The following is an 18,243-nucleotide window of genomic DNA, read 5'->3' as shown; positions in this document are numbered from 1 at the left end:
GGATTGAATGAGATATATAACAGTTGTCTACGAAAACTTAGAATTATTTGATGCTTAGATACGTCAGAATCTTGAAATACAATTATGGATGCCGGAAGTTGGTCGAAAAAAAATTAAAATTTAGAAATTTACATTTTGACGCTCTATAAATGTATGATTATGACTGAACGCAACTGCAAAAAGGTTCAAATCATTGAAGAAAAGAAACCCTAAGTATGTATCTTCCTTAACATATAGTTTTATTTGTATGAAAAATGAAACAATTGGAAATATCGGAGGTTTTCTGGCGTTTTGACGTTTTGTCTGCGCCACCTAGAGTCTATAAGAGGAACTGAAATTGACTGAAATTTGATAATGACCGCTTCAGCAGGGGGGGGGGGGCGGGGGGCGGGCTTGGTTCAGGCACAGGCCAGCCCAGGCAAACCGAACCAAGTTGTTGGCCCACGCTGTCGAGGATTTACGTAGGTTGATGATCATAAACAAGGCGGATATGAAAACATAACATGTTTATTAGTAGTCACTAAATTACAGCGCCCTCTGGGCATAGACTATTGAACTCGACTCATAATGTATGGTGTCTCATACTACATCCCCCTTTCTCAGCCTTTAAAGAGTCCTATAAAAGTCCAATGAACAACTGAACACTCAACTTAAATTTTAGCTATAGAGATGATTCCTCAAATGTCTCTGAACTAGATTATAACTATTATAACTATATTAACCCAATGTCTCTTATGGAAATACTATGAATTACAACATCCTGACTTCTTTTCATTACAAAGTCTACAGATCAAGTCTGACTGCTGGCTTTGAAATTCTACCAGATCTGGTTGTGACAACTGGTAGTCTCGGAGTGGATTGTCCTGCAGAATTACTAGTATCATTCTGTGATGTTTCTACTGCAACTGTTCCTGATTCACCATTGCTCACAGATGAATGATCTGAAATGTCTGGAGCAACCTGACTGTCCTGATCAGTATTCAAAGACGGTGCCAATTGGCATAAGCTCCGCCTATTTCTCCTAAATGTTCCCTTTGGTGTCGTCACCACATAAGAACGTGGAGTCTCAGCATGTCCTGAGATTGAACCAGTGACCTCCTTATCAGGAATCCACACAGTGTCTCCTATGCCTAGCTGTGGCAGTGATCTGGCTGCGTGATGTTTATCAGCATTCAAAGTCATTTTTCTCCTATACTCCTCCTCCTTTTTCCTCAAGTCACCATAAGACCACTTTGGCTCCAACTTCGAATGATGCTGAGGAAGTGTGTTCCGCAATCTCCTGCCCATTAACAGTTCACTCGGGCTGTACCCATTTTGCAATGGAGTTGAACGGTACGCTAGCAATGCTAATGTGAAGTCCTTTGACTTCTTGATCAAGTTTTTAACCGTTTGTACCGCTCTCTCAGCTTCTCCATTCCCTTGTGGGTATAAAGGGCTGCTCGTCACATGTTCGAATTCAAACTTATTGGCAAAACATCTGAAGTCCTGAGAGTCATACTGAGGTCCGTTATCACTCCTCAGTCTCTCCGGAATTCCATGCCTGGCAAACATGTTTTTCAAGTGTCCAATGACTGCCTGAGATGAGAGACTTGACAGTTTCTCAACCTCTATGTACCTAGAATAATAATCGACTACGATCAGGTACTGTTGCTTTTTGTGTTCGGCAAGATCGGTCCCTATGACTTGCCAAGGTCTGCGAGGAAATTCACCCTGAAGGTTAGGCTCGTGCCTATAGCTCCTCACTTTCGCACAGACCGCACAGTTTTTAACAAGGTTCTCCAATTGGGTACTCAATCCCGGCCACCATACGCTATGTTTAGCTCTTTCCCTGCATTTAGTTGTTCCCTGATGGCCTTCATGGATCTTATCAAGTATCTCTAAACGCATACTCATCGGAATGACTATACGAGTCCCTCTCATTAGTAACCCATCTTGCACGGTAAGCTCGCCTGAGATTGGATAGAAGGGCTTTACAGCACCTCTAACGAATGGACGGTCTGGCCATCCATCTCTACAGTACTGCAACAGTTGACGGCAAACCTCGTCCTCTGATTGTTTCTCCTTAATCTGCTGCAGCCGTCTTTCACTGGCTGGCAGATTTTGTGTTATAGCCGAAACGTATGCAGTGACATCTGCATCAAATTTTATGTCTGCCTCAGATCGTTCCCTTTGAAGGGGTGCCCTCGAAAGAGCATCTGCTATGTAGAGTTCCTTTCCCGGCACATGTTTGATTTGGTACGAGTATTTCATAAGTCTCATTTTGAATCTCTGCACTCTGGCTGGCAGCATTTCGAGGCTCTTGCCTCCTCCTAGCAGTGGAACTAAAGGCTTATGATCTGTCTCCAATGAGAATGTTTTCCCTAGCACATAGTCCGAAAATCTCTCGCAAGCCCATGTGGCCGCTAACGCCTCTTTCTCGATTTGTGCATAACGCTTCTCAGTGTCATTTAAAGTCCTTGACGCATATGCTACAGGTCTTTTAACCCCTTTCTCATGAACCTGTAGAATAACTCCTCCTAATCCATAAGAGGAAGCATCCGCTGAGACTATGGTTTCCTTCTCCGGATCGTAATGCGCAAGTAACGGTGGAGATATTAGCTCTGCTTTCAAGCTTGCAAATGCTCCTTTCTGGGGACCTTCCCAGACCCAGCTGTTTTTCTTACTCATAAGACAACGTAAAGGTTCAGTCTTACTCGCTAAGTTCGGTATAAATCTCCCTAGATAGGTTATCATGCCAAGAAATCTCCTGAGTTCTGGCACATTGTTTGGCTCTGGAAAATCCTGTACTGCCTTGATTTTCCTTGGGTCAGGCCTAATGCCTTCACTATCAAGTATGTGTGCTAAATACAACAGTTTCTCCTTAGAGATCTCACACTTCGGTCCATTCAGAGTTACTCCCGATTCCATGAGTCTGTTTAACACTGCGTGTAACCTCCTATCGTGTTCCTGCTGATCCATACCATAGACAAGTATGTCGTCAATTTCAACTAGAACGCCGTCAAGTCCTTCAAGAATTTCCTGCATTCGCTTTTGAAAGAGTTCGGGTCCCGATGAGATTCCATAGGGGAGTCTATTGAAACAGTACCTGCCCCATGGGGTCATGAACGTTGTGAGCTTTCTACTCTCGGGATCCAATGGGATCTGCCAGAACCCAGAATTTGCATCTAGCTTACTAAAGACCTTTGCACCCTTTAACTGTGCCAAAGTATAATCAACAGATGGCATTTGATGCCTTTCACGACAGACACTTTCATTAAGTTTAGTCAGGTCCACACATATTCTTACAGAACCGTTCGATTTTGGTACTACAACCATGCCAGCACACCAATCCGTTGGCTCTCTCACCTCTGAGACAACCCCTATGTTTGCCATCCTTTCGAGTTCCGTCTTGGTCCTTGTTAAAAGTGGAATGGCAATTCGTCTAGCCGCAGAAATAGCATAGGGCTCAGCACCATCTTTTAGCTTTATGGTGTAGTCCCCTTTAAGTTTTCCCAGTCCTGAAAACAACTTTGGGTATTTGGCCTTAATGTTCTTGATATCAGCACTCTCACTATCAACTGATTCTACAACAGACACAAGCTTCAATGCACGGATCGCTGGTTGTCCTAGTAATGGATTTTTAAGTCCATCAACGACATAGACTACAGAGTCAACCTTGACATCACGTTTTTGTAGCCTGGTTAGAATGACACCCTTCACCTGAAGTTCATTCCCTCCAGCACCGAATAGCTTCCGGTCTGGCTGGTGTAGCTTCCCTAGCGACGCTTTATTCCTAGTGTAAATGCCATACGGGATACAAGAGACTTCCGCTCCAGTGTCTATTTTCCAATTAACCTTGGTGCTTCCAAGTTTAACGGCACTCACCCAGCCATTGTGTAACTTACTGTTAACTGCACCTAGAAATATACCTTCTTCTTGGATTTCACTGACAGTTTTAGAGTTTTTACACATTTTCTGATAATGACCAGTAAATTTGCATTTATGACACTCAGCGTCCTTCGCTGGGCAATTCTGTTTACTATGACTTGGAGTCTTGCCACACCTATGACACTTCCCGTCCTTGTTTTTCCATTGTGATTTAGTTCTCCCACCTGGGTTTCCCTTTTGCTGATGCTGTTTCACCCAACCTGGTTTCTTGTGTCCACCTTTACTACTTGTAGGTTTATCAGAACCACCTACTTTCGCGACTTCCGCGGTGCTGCCTAGCTCAGTGTCCCTTAACACAGTTTGTTGTGCTTTAACGCTTCCACATTGTCTGACCATTGTCATAGCTTTAGTCAATGTCAAGTTAGAGTTGAGCTGCATTTTCTCAGCTAGCTTAGTGTCCTTTATGCCAACAACGATTCTGTCCCGGATCAACTCATCCTTTAAGTTTCCGAATTGACAATGTTCTGCTAAGCTAAACAAATCAGTTATGAACTGATCCACCGACTCAGTCTCTGACTGTCGCCTTTGATTAAACTTAGCTCTCTCGAATATAACATTCCTTTTTGGCAAAAAGTAACTCTCAAGTTTTTCTACGATGACATCATATGACCGCCTATCGTCATCCGTTAATGTTATTGAGTTTAAAATGTCATCAGCTTCGTCGCCCATACAGTAAATCAACGTATTTACTTGGTTTTCCTGTGACTTAGTCGAAAGCCCAGATGCCTCCCTGAACCTATTAAAACGTCGTTTCCATTTCGGCCAGTCATCTGGTTTGAAGTTAAACTTCTCTGGTGGTTGCACCTGATATGGCATTGCAGTTGCCATGGTTATACTTTAGTTCTCGCCTAAGAAACTACTTCAAGTGTGCACGTTCACTAGATTCTCTACTAAGAATCTCCGAACTCCGCCTAGAATTTCGCATGAACCGTACCGGCCTCCGTAGATCTCCTAATCGTTGTGCGAGGTCAACGTCACTTGAAGCACGTGCGCGACGAACGTTCCGATTACGATTTTTTTCCGCCATGTGGCCCATGACCTACTTTCGGCCCGGACTTTTGTCAGCCGTTTACAATCGGAATAGAACCGATTTTGACATACTAATAAGTTCAACCTGTTCTATAAATGTTTTTCTTCATCTCATCCCACTTCTGACACCATGTCGAGGATTTACGTAGGTTGATGATCATAAACAAGGCGGATATGAAAACATAACATGTTTATTAGTAGTCACTAAATTACAGCGCCCTCTGGGCATAGACTATTGAACTCGACTCATAATGTATGGTGTCTCATACTCACGCCATCTCTGATTTGTGATATCGTCTTTTTGAGGCATTATTAATTATTGTTATATACATCAGCAGCAATGCGAATAACATGATGTGACGTTGGCGACTTCCCAGGTGTTGGACATTGTCACTTGTGGTTTACTGTCGTTTCGCTACATTGCCAGTTCGCTACCAGTCGTTTCGCTACATGTGGCGGTCGTTTCGCTACATGGTAGGTCGTTTCGCTACATGGGTGGAGTCGTTTCGCTACATGATGGGTACGGTCGTTTCGCTACATGGAGGACGTTTCGCTACATGGGTGGAGTTGTTTCGCTACATGGATGTAGGTAATTTCGCTACATCGTAGGTCGTTTCGCTACATGGGTGGAGTCATTATTTTTTCAAGTTTGTGCTAAACTCCGGGCTAAATATTTGTTGTGAATTTAGGGAAAAAATGCTCGAGTATACTACAATCAAGATGTACAGACCGGGGGAGCTGGCGGTACGTACCCATAAGTCTTTGCGGTAGTCTCGCGCGTACCGGATATAACCCATCAAGCTTTTCTCCTTCAGAGAAATACTGCGTTGCGCTCAAGTGCCTTATAAGTGCCTGTGAACAAAATTAACGTTCGACCAATGAGAAAGCCACATTACCCTGCATACGAGGTTGGACGCGTGATCACTAAATGACAAGTAAAAATAGAATCAGGCCACATGTTTCTATATGTCAGAATGCTGCCGTTTGCGCTGTAGTACACGTGTGTTGTCCAAATTTTCGATTTCAAGCAAGTTTAAGGCCAACCTCGTGTCCACCAGACTAATGCATAATTGGCAGTTGAGCGCAACGCAGTATTTTGAATGACCCCTGTCAATCAATAATAAAGTACGAACACGGATACGGACGACGAGCGAGCCAACGCGAAGGCCTTGCAAAGGCCTCCAAATCTGCATTGGAGTGCGTTTGAATGACCCCTGTCAATCAATAATAAGTACGTATACACGGATAGACGATTGAGCCAGCCAACGCGAAGGCCTTGCAAAGGCCTCCAAATCTGCGTTGAATGAAGTGCGGTTGAATGACTATCCGAGTTCTTGGACTTTCCGCCAAATTGCTTGGGTCCAGTGGAACAGACATCCTGTGATGTTGATGCCTGGAAATACTCGGCGGAAAGCGACCGGCAAAGTTTAAACGTGGCATCAGCGTACCAGGTCTTTGCTTTACTCAGGAGGTGGATTTGTTCATCTGTTGCGAAGATGAAATGCCGGCGATCTCGGACATTAATGTCAGCTTTAAAACAGTTGCCCCTCGCGTTTGCATTGATGTCCGGCCGAAAGAAGCGCGATTATAAAGCAATCTTGCAAAGGTTGAAGGAGATTGTCGGAGAGGTTCGCGTCGATAACATCGTTATTGACTTTGAAAGTGCCATGTGGGGGGCTTTCCGCCGAGCCTTATAAGGCACTTGAGCGCAACGCAGTATTTCTCTGAAGGAGAAAAGCTTGATGGGTTATATCCGGTACGCGCGAGACTACCGCAAAGACTTATGGGTACGTACCGCCAGCTCCCCCGGTCTGTACATCTTGATTGTAGTATACTCGAGCATTTTTTCCCTAAATTCACAACAAATATTTAGCCCGGAGTTTAGCACAAACTTGAAAAAATAATGACTCCACCCATGTAGCGAAACGACCTACGATGAAGCGAAATTACCTACATCCATGTAGCGAAACGACTCCACCCATGTAGCGAAACGTCCTCCATGTAGCGAAACGACCGTACCCATCATGTAGCGAAACGACTCCACCCATGTAGCGAAACGACCTACCATGTAGCGAAACGACCGCCACATGTAGCGAAACGACTGGTAGCGAACTGGCAATGTAGCGAAACAGCCTGATACCGTCACTTGTGATGTCATCCAACTTTTTTCTTTGTGCCGCCCTATTACCCTGCACTGCCACTCCTGATCCCTAACAACAATGTTTTTTCATTGCAGGAAAACAATGTTGCGTCATGTTGTCCTCAACAGTGGGGCAAAGATGCCTGTCATTGGTCTCGGTACCTACCTCATGAAGGACAAGGAGCACCAAGCGGTCTTTGATTATGCATTGCACATTGGATATCGACTCTTTGACACTGCATTCTCCTATGGGAATTCGCAACTCCTCGGAGAAGTTCTCCAGGACAATATAAGGAGTGGAAAAGTCAAACGCCGAGATCTGTTCATCACAACCAAAGTGCCTAGTGTGTACCTGTCTCCTGCTGATGTGAAGGATTGTGTCAGTGAATCTCTAGAAATGCTTAAGTTACAGTATGTGGACCTTTTGCTGATTCACAATCCGTGGGGACAGAAGAACTTGGGTCGTGTTGGTGATGGGAATATTTACCCGAGAGATAAAAACGGTGATCGCATCCTGTGTGAACATGACCTCAATGAAACTTGGAGTGCCTTTGAAAGACTCACTGAAGAGAAAAAAGTCACGAGTATTGGACTGTCAAATCTCACACCATTGTTGATAGATCGGATTCTATCCAAGGCACATATCATTCCAGCTAACCTTCAACTTGAATGCAATGCTTATTGTCAGCAATATCGACTCATCAAGTACTGTTCAGAGAGAGGGATTAGCGTCACAGCCTATGCACCTTTGGCACATACTAGACAAGACACTGGGAAAACAGATCATGGCCAAACGGACGATCCTGTTTTACTAAAGGACGAAGTGATTCTCGAGATGGCTAAGTCGTACAGAAAAACTCCGGCACAAATTCTTCTGCGTTTTCTTCTCCAGCAGAACATCTGTGTCGTACCGAAGAGCAGTAAACTTGACCGCTTGCATGAAAATCTTGACGTGTTTAATTTCGAACTTGATGCAAGTGACGTGATTGCTATAAGTAAATTGAATAGAAATTTGAAACTGTTTCCATTTGAGTGGGCGAAGAGGCACCCTGATTACCCTAAAGATGGGGAACAGTTCTAGACTTTTGATATCTTCTCTAATGCATTCACAGTCATGGGGCCCAGGCTGTGGGACAGTGGACACTTCAGTTATAAACCTAAGCCTGAACTTTGGAGAAAATAAAATAAAAATATACATTTCCCTGGCATCTGAGAATTAGAAACCAGGTCTTTTTCGGCTGTTAAAAAGCAATACTTTAAGAGCATACCTGCTCTTGTATTATTTATGTGCAACCCCCCCCCCCCCCCAGCCTATGCCCTGACTTATGGTTATTATCAAGGACCAAATTAGAACCAAGTTCATGTGTGCATGTTTCATACACTATAATTGTATAATTTGATAAAAAAGTTGTAAGGTCTAGACTCCGGTGTGCAAATTTAATGCTGTTCTTGCCCAGAAGATACTCTACATGCTGACAGATAAGGTTGCATTTATTTCACGCTTTTTCTTACCATGCAGGGTGTCAGTGTTTGAATTTAACATATAGGATGTTTTCCAGTTTGATGATGTATGGTACATGTATCATGTGGATGCATGTAGTTCACGAATGGAATCATACAGTACATGTAGTTGTGATGGGATTGTAGAAAAATTGATCCATGGAGTTATTGTGTTACCTGTATTCTGTTAGATATAAATATAATGTTGTATTATGTACTTTTTTAAAACAGTGCTAGCCAGATCAACAAATATTTTTTAGGTCATGTACAGTGTTGTATATTTGTCACTATGTACTAGTACCCGAAATATCATTGTTTGCTTATTCTTGGTGCTTAATCAATCAAAATAGTGTGTATTTGTATGTTTCGTCATGATTTTGACTTTTTTTCGAGTCAATAAATCTCTGTGTTGTGTATATTACTTTAAACGCTGCAGTCCTTCCTATGTCTTCTTCGGACATGGTTGTGTTTCTACATTGTTAGAATGGTTGTCTGTGCTGTCAGTTATCGTGATAGTCCTTACAATACATCAATGTGACGTCCTGACATCTTCATCATCAGCTTGATGGTTATTGTGACGATTAAGGAAGGACAAGATTGTGACAACCCTGGTTGTGACACAGTCATTGAACACTGATGTGGTTGTGACACAGTCTCTGCAACTGTTGATGTTACCATAATAAAGTCAGCATTAGTATGCTACCTGGTGCTATTCTGATGGACCATATTGCCAGGAAAACTTAAGTGGCAGGTCTCTATAGTCTTAATTCAAGTTGCGATTGTCCAAGTGAAAGGTAAGTCTTGCTGAAAATTTATTGGAAGGAAATCTTGATCTTGGCGTTCCTGAGTTTGACCCTTAACTTGATCTGTCTCATGATTTAATGATTTTAAACATTTTGTGGGACAATTTGGAAGACGGGACTCCTGGAATCCAGCCAATTAATAAAATCGGTAACAACAACCACAACGTTCCGCCATTTTTGAAAATTTTGAATTTTTTGTTTTGGAAAGAATTGCGACAATAAACTCGTCCCTTTATCATTTACTTCTAATTGGTTGCACATAAGTTAATGCCAATATGGCCCTTTCTCCGGAGAAAGTGTCAGAACTAAAGCAAATCATCCATACGCATCTTTCTCAGGTTAGTAAACAGTTATTTAAACAGAACTCTCTGTGCATCTGATGAGGTTACCAATCCCGGACGTAACCTGTTTTCGGACATAGGTAGTATCTGCGATTTTGAATGTGTATCTGCCAATGAGATAGTGACCAATCAAATTCACTAAGGGGCACAGTCACTTGTGTGATCACTTCTCCCAATACTTGACTTTGTATTTCAGATGGATGTCCAATCCCGCATACGCGACATTCTGTCGGAGAACGTGAGAGGAGATGAAGTCCTCCACCCTGACAATTTGAGTGAGGAAGAGCTACTATTTGCACTGCGGCAGAAAGGCGTGGTTGACGAAGTAATGCAACAGCTGCAGTTTGAGCGTGCAGAGAAACCTTACGATGAGATGGGATATGGGCATGCCCATAAACGGGCAACTCACTTCGTTGATAAAGATGAATATGCTACCAGTGCTGTTCCTCTTAAGAAAGCCTCATTTACAATTAGAGTAATCCCAAAGAGTGAACCCTGCTCTGACATTGCAGTATAACGTTAACAGAGTTCCACAACTTTCATCAAACTCTGAGTTCACTGAACTGAAGAAGTCCGTGATCAGGGGCCTATAATTGGATATTTCCAAAAGCCACAAAGTTTCATGTTATGAAGAAAATTGTTGAAAGAAACTGAAATATTTATTTCCAGCCAATGTTGACCCAACCAGGCGGTACCTCTACCTGCAGGTGAGTGGTGGGAAGGCTTTCCTTGAACACTTTGATGAACCTGAGCCTCTGCCCGGTCAAATAGCTGCCACTTTCACCCTCCATATTCATTTCCGGGGTCAGAGGTTTCGATCACGTCCTGTGCCTTGCGCGTGTGAACCAGCCATCCAGGAGGGATTCCTACTTGAATTACACAAAGATTCATCTGGTAAATATATGTTGGTACAAAGGAAAGGTTCAGTGCTTGCTCTGGGATAGAGGAGCCTCATAGCCTAGTGGTTCACACTGCTTACGACAACACGATAGTGCCAGGGTTCGATTCCAGTGAGAACCTACATTTCTATCACTGGATGAACAGGTGTGGCTTTCAAGGAACTGAAATTCCTGGCTCTTAAGTGTCATTTGAATGAGACTTGAGAAACTGAGATTCTCTGCACCTGAGTGCCTATACAGGGCAGGCTGAAGATCCCACAGAGAGGGTAAATGAGTAAGCTGATGTTGACTAAAATCCTATGGCAAAGATACAAAAATGAATAGACTGGATTCGTTGCATTTGTTTATTTAAACCCACAAAGATACAAAAATGCACCATGAAGTCAAAAATGAGTTGGAATCTACCCAAGACACTGAATCATTCAAAAAATGAGATCAAGTTTCCGAAGGAGTTCATTTGATATCTTTGAAACTAGTATTAACTCTGTATTCCTTGTGTCCTCAGGAGATGGTTCCCGGATGGCCAACAATACCACCATGCTGTCCATCTGTGATCCAGTCCATCTGGTTCTGGTCAAGACAGACGTGAATGGTGACAGCCACCTTATTGCCTCGCATAACCTGGAGTGGAGGAGTGCACTCACGTCCAAACAGAACAGAATCAACACTGCCATAGAACTGAAAGGAGTTGGTAAGATAAACATTTTATTATTCTGAGACCCAACCAGTAAAAAAGTCTTGCCTAACTACTGAACTTCTGCAATGATTCTGTTTACAATGGCACATTACAGTAGAACCTCTCTATTAAGGACACCGTTGGGACTGAAAAATACGGTCCTTAATAGAGAGGTGTCCTGATTAGAGAGGTCAAATTGAATGGTAACTACCAATTTGAGACCAAAACTAGTGTCCTTAACAGGGAGGTTGTCCTTAATAGAGAGGTGTCCGCTAAGAGAGGTTTCACTGTATATTACATGATTTGCTTCAATACTTTGGCTATTTTGTTATCAACTGTGGCTTTGTGAATATTTGGGTGATTGCCTAATTCCTGTGGTATTTTCATGAATGGTCTATTCTTGTAATTTTCAGGTGCTGAAAACAAAGTCCCTGTTGGTCTCCTGGAAATCCAAATGCAGCTTATCCCAAAAACGCCCGAAGTCTTGGCAGGTGACATCATAACGGCGCAGATCAGTCTCGAGCGAGGCAAACAGGCAGAACGGGAGCGTCTTTTTTTGGTTTACGCCAAACAGTGGTGGAAGGAATACTTGCAGATTCGTGGGACACACAGTCAGAGGCTGGTGAAGATATTTGCTCAGGTATGTACTTTGCAAAAATATTTTTTATCGTTTTCAGATTTCGATTTTCTGTGTTCGATTCATCTACTGTGCCACCCATAAGTCTGGTGTTTGGTGTGCAGAATTTATCACAATTGTCTCTTATTCTTCTTGTTAGAGTGCAGACCTGGTCCCAGTCACAACTGCAGAGTTTAAATCTCTATCACAATCTTTCTTGGATTGACAAAATGTACTGATACAAAAATGGTGTCAGATCATTGTATCATAATAGAGATGCTTGACACCTCATCAGGCATCAGATACTGGTATTCTAAAATGCAATTATGATTTTGCCTATTATTAGTGGAAAACACTGAACAAAAGTAACCTGATGATAGAAGTGGCAAATTCATATACCATTTGAGAAAGGCATTGCTCTGTTCCCCATTTTAATCTTGCAATATTCATTCTCCTTTCCAGGATGAGAATGGTACAAACCGCCCAGTCTGTTCCTATCTGAAGCCGCTGAGAGCTGGTAGGCTCCTCGACACCCCTCGTGAATCGGCACGATTCGTCAGTTTGATCGGTTACGAGAAAGTGTTGACTGTCGGAGGCGGTGAGAAGGGAGAACAGTGGACAACCATGCACGCATTCCTGTGCAGGAATAAGGGGGTAAGTTTTCTTCTTCTTCTTCTTGGCGTTGATTTTCATTTTATGCCTTTAATACTACAGAACCAGGCCTGTGTCTTTGATTAACATGGCTGTTATCTCTCCTTTGTCCCTTGATCCCCAGAGCTTTGTCTCGATTGAAGCAGTGTTCGGCCATGTGGCCAGTCTCTTGGTGTTGGCAGTTCCCAGAGTGGTCTGGTGTCTAATCTCGTCTGTTGTACTGGCACTTTCAAGACTCTGCCATGAATCCTAGTTTATTTATAAAACTAGAAACATTATTACTAAAAGAACAAACATTTTTTCAGGACTGTGAAGACCATGCCATTCTCTTGTGTAGTCTTCTCCTTGGTTTTGGCCTTGATGCATACGTCTGTGTGGGAACTAAGGCAAAGGGGGCAGCACATACTTGGGTTGTCACGATTGGACCAGACGGGCTCATCACATTCTGGGAAAGTTTGACAGGACACAGGTAAGTCTGTCACAAATCGTTTTTAATCGATTTCAATTTCAGCACAGGTATTGTTGAATTTGTTGATGTTAGATTCATTCAATGTGGATACTGGTACATCTTTTTTGGATGTGTGATTGTCTTGGTAAAATGAAGCTCAAAGTCGTATCATTCAATTCTCCAGGTATATCCATCGTGCAGTGAACCCAAATGATCCCCCAGCTGTACCACAACCTAAGGCCAACCATCCGTACAGAACCATAGGATGTGTGTTCAGTCACCAGGCATTCTATGCAAACTGCCAGGTATGGTGTATCAATTTTTATTCATGAACCAGGCATTCTACCCTGGAAGTCTTCAGCTGAGTATGTACATTTAGGGGCATGGGTTGTGTTTAAATACAATTCTTCGATAATTGCCAGCCTTATCCAAGCTTAGAGTTTAACATACTGAAATTCTCTATTAGGAGGGACCCCTATTGGGATCTTTATGTAACTTAATCCTTGCCTGTAGTCAAAATTCACATTGTAAATTTAGACTTATTTCACTTTACGTAATCTCCATTAACTTTGTTTCTTCCACAGCCGACAGACAGTGTGGACGTCTGCCTATTTGACCTCACCAATGAGTCACAATGGAAGGCAATGTCGGAAGATGCCATCAGGTCTGTGTGTGGCCTTGGGGCGAGTCCACTCTGGCCCACACTTCCCCCTCTCTGTGCCCCAACCCTTGATGCTGCCCTCATCAGCAATGACCTTGAGCAGGAATTGCGGTCTCTTGTCTCACAGCACCGTAGGGTAGGTATTGCCTCGAAATCATTTGCTAGTAAGAATAGGACTAGGAGTAAATACAATTTGGACTGAGCTTCCCTCCTTCTATGGGAAAGATATGACTTCGAGATTCTTACATTTGAAGAGGCTTTCCTAGGAGGCAGGTTGTTTTCTGGATTCGTCTCACTTGACTGACTTTTATAGTAATGAATCCTTTGGGTTGTGACGAATTCTCCATGTTTACAGTTCTCATCAATACCAATTAACTTTATTTCATAGGACCAAGGTCTTGGCACACTCTGGGACGACCAACTGAGCTACTTATTGACTCCAGCCCTGGCAGCTTATGAGACCGAGCGCGTGACTGGTCTGTCAGTGGGTAATGAGGAGTTCCAGCAGGCCATTCGGAGAGCTGTACCAGATGGGCATACGTTCAAGGGATACCCCATTCAGTTCGTACATAGGAATCCAAGGAAGGCTTTTGCCTCTTGTTTAAAGTAAGTTATATCTGACATCAACTGTATCTTGGCCAAAGCTTGTGTTGGATGCTTTTGGGCCAAGCATTTTTAACTCATTTAAATTTTAACGTTTTGTGGAATTGTGCAGTGGTATCAGAATGGTTCCGAGCAATTACCAGTCTTGTTGCGAATCCATCGTCCTTAGTCTTGGCCTTGCAATAAAGCAGAATACCCAGCATTAGTTTCCCTTCTATAGAGACGTATACTGGCCAAAGGACACCACGCTGACCACAAAGCTCTGGGCCTCTGTGGTGGAACTCTCTAGGACACCCGACTTTGTTACCGAAAAAGACTGATTGTCTAACGTGCATCTCAAAAGAAGAAGAAAAAGTTCCCTTCTGACCTCGTTATATTTACATTTCAGGTCGCCTGTTTGTGATGAGATCATCAACTGTCGAGGAGATCACGTCCGATTAGCCGTGCGGGTGCGAGTTTACACGTACCCTGAATCAGCGGCATCTGTTTGGGTCATGTTTGCTTCAAAATACAAGTCGATTTTGTAAAAACTTACGACGTTAAGGACATGTCGAAATACGAGTTCATTTCATGGAAGGATGAGTATTGCAGGTGTTCAGTTGTGATTAGTCACAAAGTTTTAGATTCTAATGTGAGTGGGAAATAAAGCAGGAGTTTTCACTAGTGGACATATTGAGACACAAGTTCATTTCATTGATAAGTGCATCAGGTTTGATTCTTCTGAACTGAGTGGAAAAATGGGGACCTTCTGCAGACATTGAGAACACTTGGATAGTGAGACACGAGAACATTGACCTTTAGGACTTTGAGAACCTTTTGGACATTCTTTGTGGTCTTTTCAATAATCTCTGCTACTGTTATACTTTCCAATTAGGTTGTCCTTAAAGACATCTGCTCCTGGACAATCTTTTGTTTGACAGTGGTACAGTGTTCTTGGACAACCCGTCATAATGTGACTTACTCTTGCCGAGGGCTATGCATCTAGACCGCCTGATTTTGTCAACCGAATGGCTATCAGATATGGTGCAACTTAAAAGCCTTTGTTTTGTTCCTTAGCCTGTCTGGTTACAGGCAAAGATAAACTCCAAGTAAGCCAAAGTTGGATAATAAAGGTGATCCTGTCACTGAATAGTCTTCTTAACAGCTTTTATATCCATTTTGGTTTGTTTGAAGTTTGTCCGGTATTTCTGCTGACTGGTCAGCGTAGTTTATACCAAATAATTTTGAAAAAGGCCCCGAAATAGTTTAGATTTTGGTGCAGCCATGGGGGTTGTTCATCTCCTGAAAACTACACTATTTTGGGTCCGACGGTTTCATAATTTTTATGTAAAATAAGATTAATAGTTCTGGTAGTGAGTTTATAGTGATAAAGTATGTAGTTATAGCCAAAATATATTTAAAATTAGTGAAGAATTTGTGAGGAAATAGTGACACACCTACTGTTCATGCACAATAATGTTTTCACTTTGGAGATCAAGACTTCAAAGGGATGTGATTATTATATTTTGTACTTAGAAAATAAAAGAATCAAAGCAATTGGCTTGTATTCCTTCATTTTTTTCTGCTTGTGCAGGTGGGGGATAGCTCTCTTCATACTCATGCTTTGACAGGTTTTGACAAGACAGGTTGTGCCAGGCTGACCAGATGAAATATTGAGCAGGTATGAAGACAGGTTGTGCTGAATTGCTCTGATGAAATATTGAACAGGCATGAAGACAGGTTGTGCAAAGCTGACCAGATGAAATATGGAACAGGCATGAAGACAGGTTGTGCCAAGCTGACCAGATGACATACAGGGCAGGACGGGTTGTGCAAGGCTGGCCAGATGAAATATTGAACAGGTATGAAGACAGGTTGTGCAAGGCTGGCCAGATGAAATATGGAGCAGGCATGAAGACATGTTGTGCCAAGCTGATCAGGTGAAATACAGGGCAGGTACGAAGACAGCTTGTGCCGGGCTTACCAGGTGAATATGGAGCAGATATGAAGACAGGTTGTGCCAAGCTGACCGGATGAAATATGGAACAGGCATGAAGACAGGTTGTGCCAGGCTGGCCAGATGAAAGATGGAACAGGCATGAAGACAGGTTGTGCAAGGCTGGCCAGATGAAATACAGGGTTAGTACGAAGACAGCTTGTGCCGGGCTTACCAGGTGAATATGGAGAGCAGATATGAAGACAGGTTGTGCCAAGCTGACCAGATGAAATATTGAACAAGCATGAAGACAGGTTGTGCAAGGCTGACCAGATGAAATACAGGGCAGGTAGGAAGACTGGTTGTGCCAGGCTTACCAGGTGAATATGGAGCACGTTCAGAGAGATGAGACGGCCACAGCCAGATCAAATGGGCGCTAGCTGCTCCACTGTCTTGCTAAGGGCGAGCAAGAAAAGCGAGACAGTCACTGCCCGATTGAATTATGTATGGCTACGCCACCATCATATCAAAACGATGAGAGAGATGAGACAGTCACAACCAAACTGAATCGGGGCTGGCTGCTCCACTGTCTTGCTAACACGATGAGAGAGATGAGACGGTCACAACCAGATCAAATGGGCGCTACCTGCGCCACTGTCTTGCCAACGGTAGGCAAGAGAAGCGAGACAGTCACAACCAGACCGAATCAGGCCTGGCTGCTCCACCTTGGTGCCGACACGGTGAGAGATGAGACGGTCACAACCTGATTAAATGGGCGCTACCTGTTCCACTGTCTTGCCAACGGTAGGCAAGAGAACAGACACAGTCACAGCACGGTTGAAGCAGGCCTGGCTGCTCCACTTTCGTGCCAACACGATGAGAGAGATGAGACAGTGACAACCAGACCGAATCGGGACTGGCAGCTCCACAGTCTTGCCAATACAGTGAGCGATGCGAGAGAAATGATACAGTCACAAGCAGACCGTTTTGGGGCTGGCTGGCCCCCCTTCTTGCCAACATGAAGAGAGAGTCACAACCAGATCGAACCGGAGATGGCAGCTTCACCATGTCGCAAATCGATTAGAGAGACAGTCACAACCGACCGTTTTCGGGCTGGCTACTTCATCTTTGTGCCAAGTCGATCAGAGAAATGAGACAGTCACAACCAGACCGAATCGGGGCTGGCTGGTCCACTTCGTCCCAACATGTTTAGAGAGGAGACAGTCACAACCAGACCGAATCAGGCCTGGCTGCTCCACCTTCGTGCCAACACGATGAGACAGATGAGGCGGTCACAACCAGATCAAATGAGCGCTACCTGCTCCATTGTCTTGCCAACAGTAGGCAAGAAAAGTGAGACAGTCACAGCCCAATGGAATCAGGCCTGGCTGCTCCACCTTCGTGCCAACACGATGAGAGAGATGAGACAGTCACAACCAGATTAAATGAGCGCTACCTGCTCCACTGTCTTGCCAACGATAGGTAAGAGCAGCGAGACAGTCACAGCCCAATTGAATCAGGTCTGGCTGCACCACCTTCGTGCCAACACGATGAGAGAGATGACAACCAGACCGAATCGGGATTGGCAGCTCCAGTCTTGCCAATACAGTGAGCGATGCGTGAGAAATGATTCAGTCACAAGCAGACTGTTTTGGGGCTGGCTGGCCCCCCTTCTTGCCAACATGAAGAGAGAGTCACAACCAGATCGAACCGGGGATGGCAGGTACACCATGTCGCAAATCGATTAGAGAGACAGTCACAACCGACCGTTTTCGGGCTGGCTGCTTCATCTTTGTACCAAGTCGATCAGAGAACTGAGACAGTCACAACCAGACCGAATCGGGGCTGGCTGGCCCACCTTCGTGCCAACATGTTGAGAGAGGAGACAGTCACAACCAGACCGAATCAGGCCTGGCTGCTCCACTTTCGTGCCAACACGATGAGAGAGATGAGACGGTCACAACCAGATCAGACGGGCGCTACCTGCTCCACTGTCTTGCCAACGGTAGGCAAGAGAAGCGAGACAGTCACAAC

At 43.8% G+C, this 18,243-nt stretch overlaps 2 protein-coding genes across 2 annotated transcripts; both read left to right on the top strand.

Annotated features, from left to right (window-relative positions):
* Nucleotides 1–386: 386 nt before the first annotated feature.
* Nucleotides 387–8,518, top strand: LOC135495750 (aldo-keto reductase family 1 member B1-like). The gene is made up of 2 exons (XM_064784635.1): nt 387–432; nt 7,193–8,518. Exon 2 carries the CDS (start codon nt 7,200–7,202, stop codon nt 8,175–8,177), a length of 978 nt encoding a protein of 325 aa, XP_064640705.1. The 5' UTR covers nt 387–432; nt 7,193–7,199; the 3' UTR covers nt 8,178–8,518.
* A 1,058-nt stretch (nt 8,519–9,576) lies between these two features.
* LOC135495565 (centrosomal protein of 76 kDa-like) lies at nt 9,577–15,820 on the top strand. The gene is made up of 11 exons (XM_064784356.1): nt 9,577–9,737; nt 9,937–10,182; nt 10,388–10,634; nt 11,145–11,330; nt 11,729–11,955; nt 12,394–12,585; nt 12,888–13,051; nt 13,215–13,335; nt 13,615–13,827; nt 14,080–14,297; nt 14,683–15,820. The coding sequence occupies exons 1-11, from the start codon at nt 9,675–9,677 to the stop codon at nt 14,819–14,821; spliced, it is 2,016 nt and encodes a 671-aa protein (XP_064640426.1). The 5' UTR covers nt 9,577–9,674; the 3' UTR covers nt 14,822–15,820.
* The last annotated feature ends 2,423 nt before the right edge of the window (nt 15,821–18,243 follow it).

Source organism: Lineus longissimus, chromosome 11 (assembly GCF_910592395.1).
Source record: "Lineus longissimus chromosome 11, tnLinLong1.2, whole genome shotgun sequence".
NCBI classification, from domain to species: Eukaryota; Metazoa; Nemertea; class Pilidiophora; order Heteronemertea; family Lineidae; genus Lineus; species Lineus longissimus.
The sequence above is the reverse complement of the archived record's forward strand: the minus strand, read 5'-3'. Positions and strand labels throughout refer to the sequence as shown.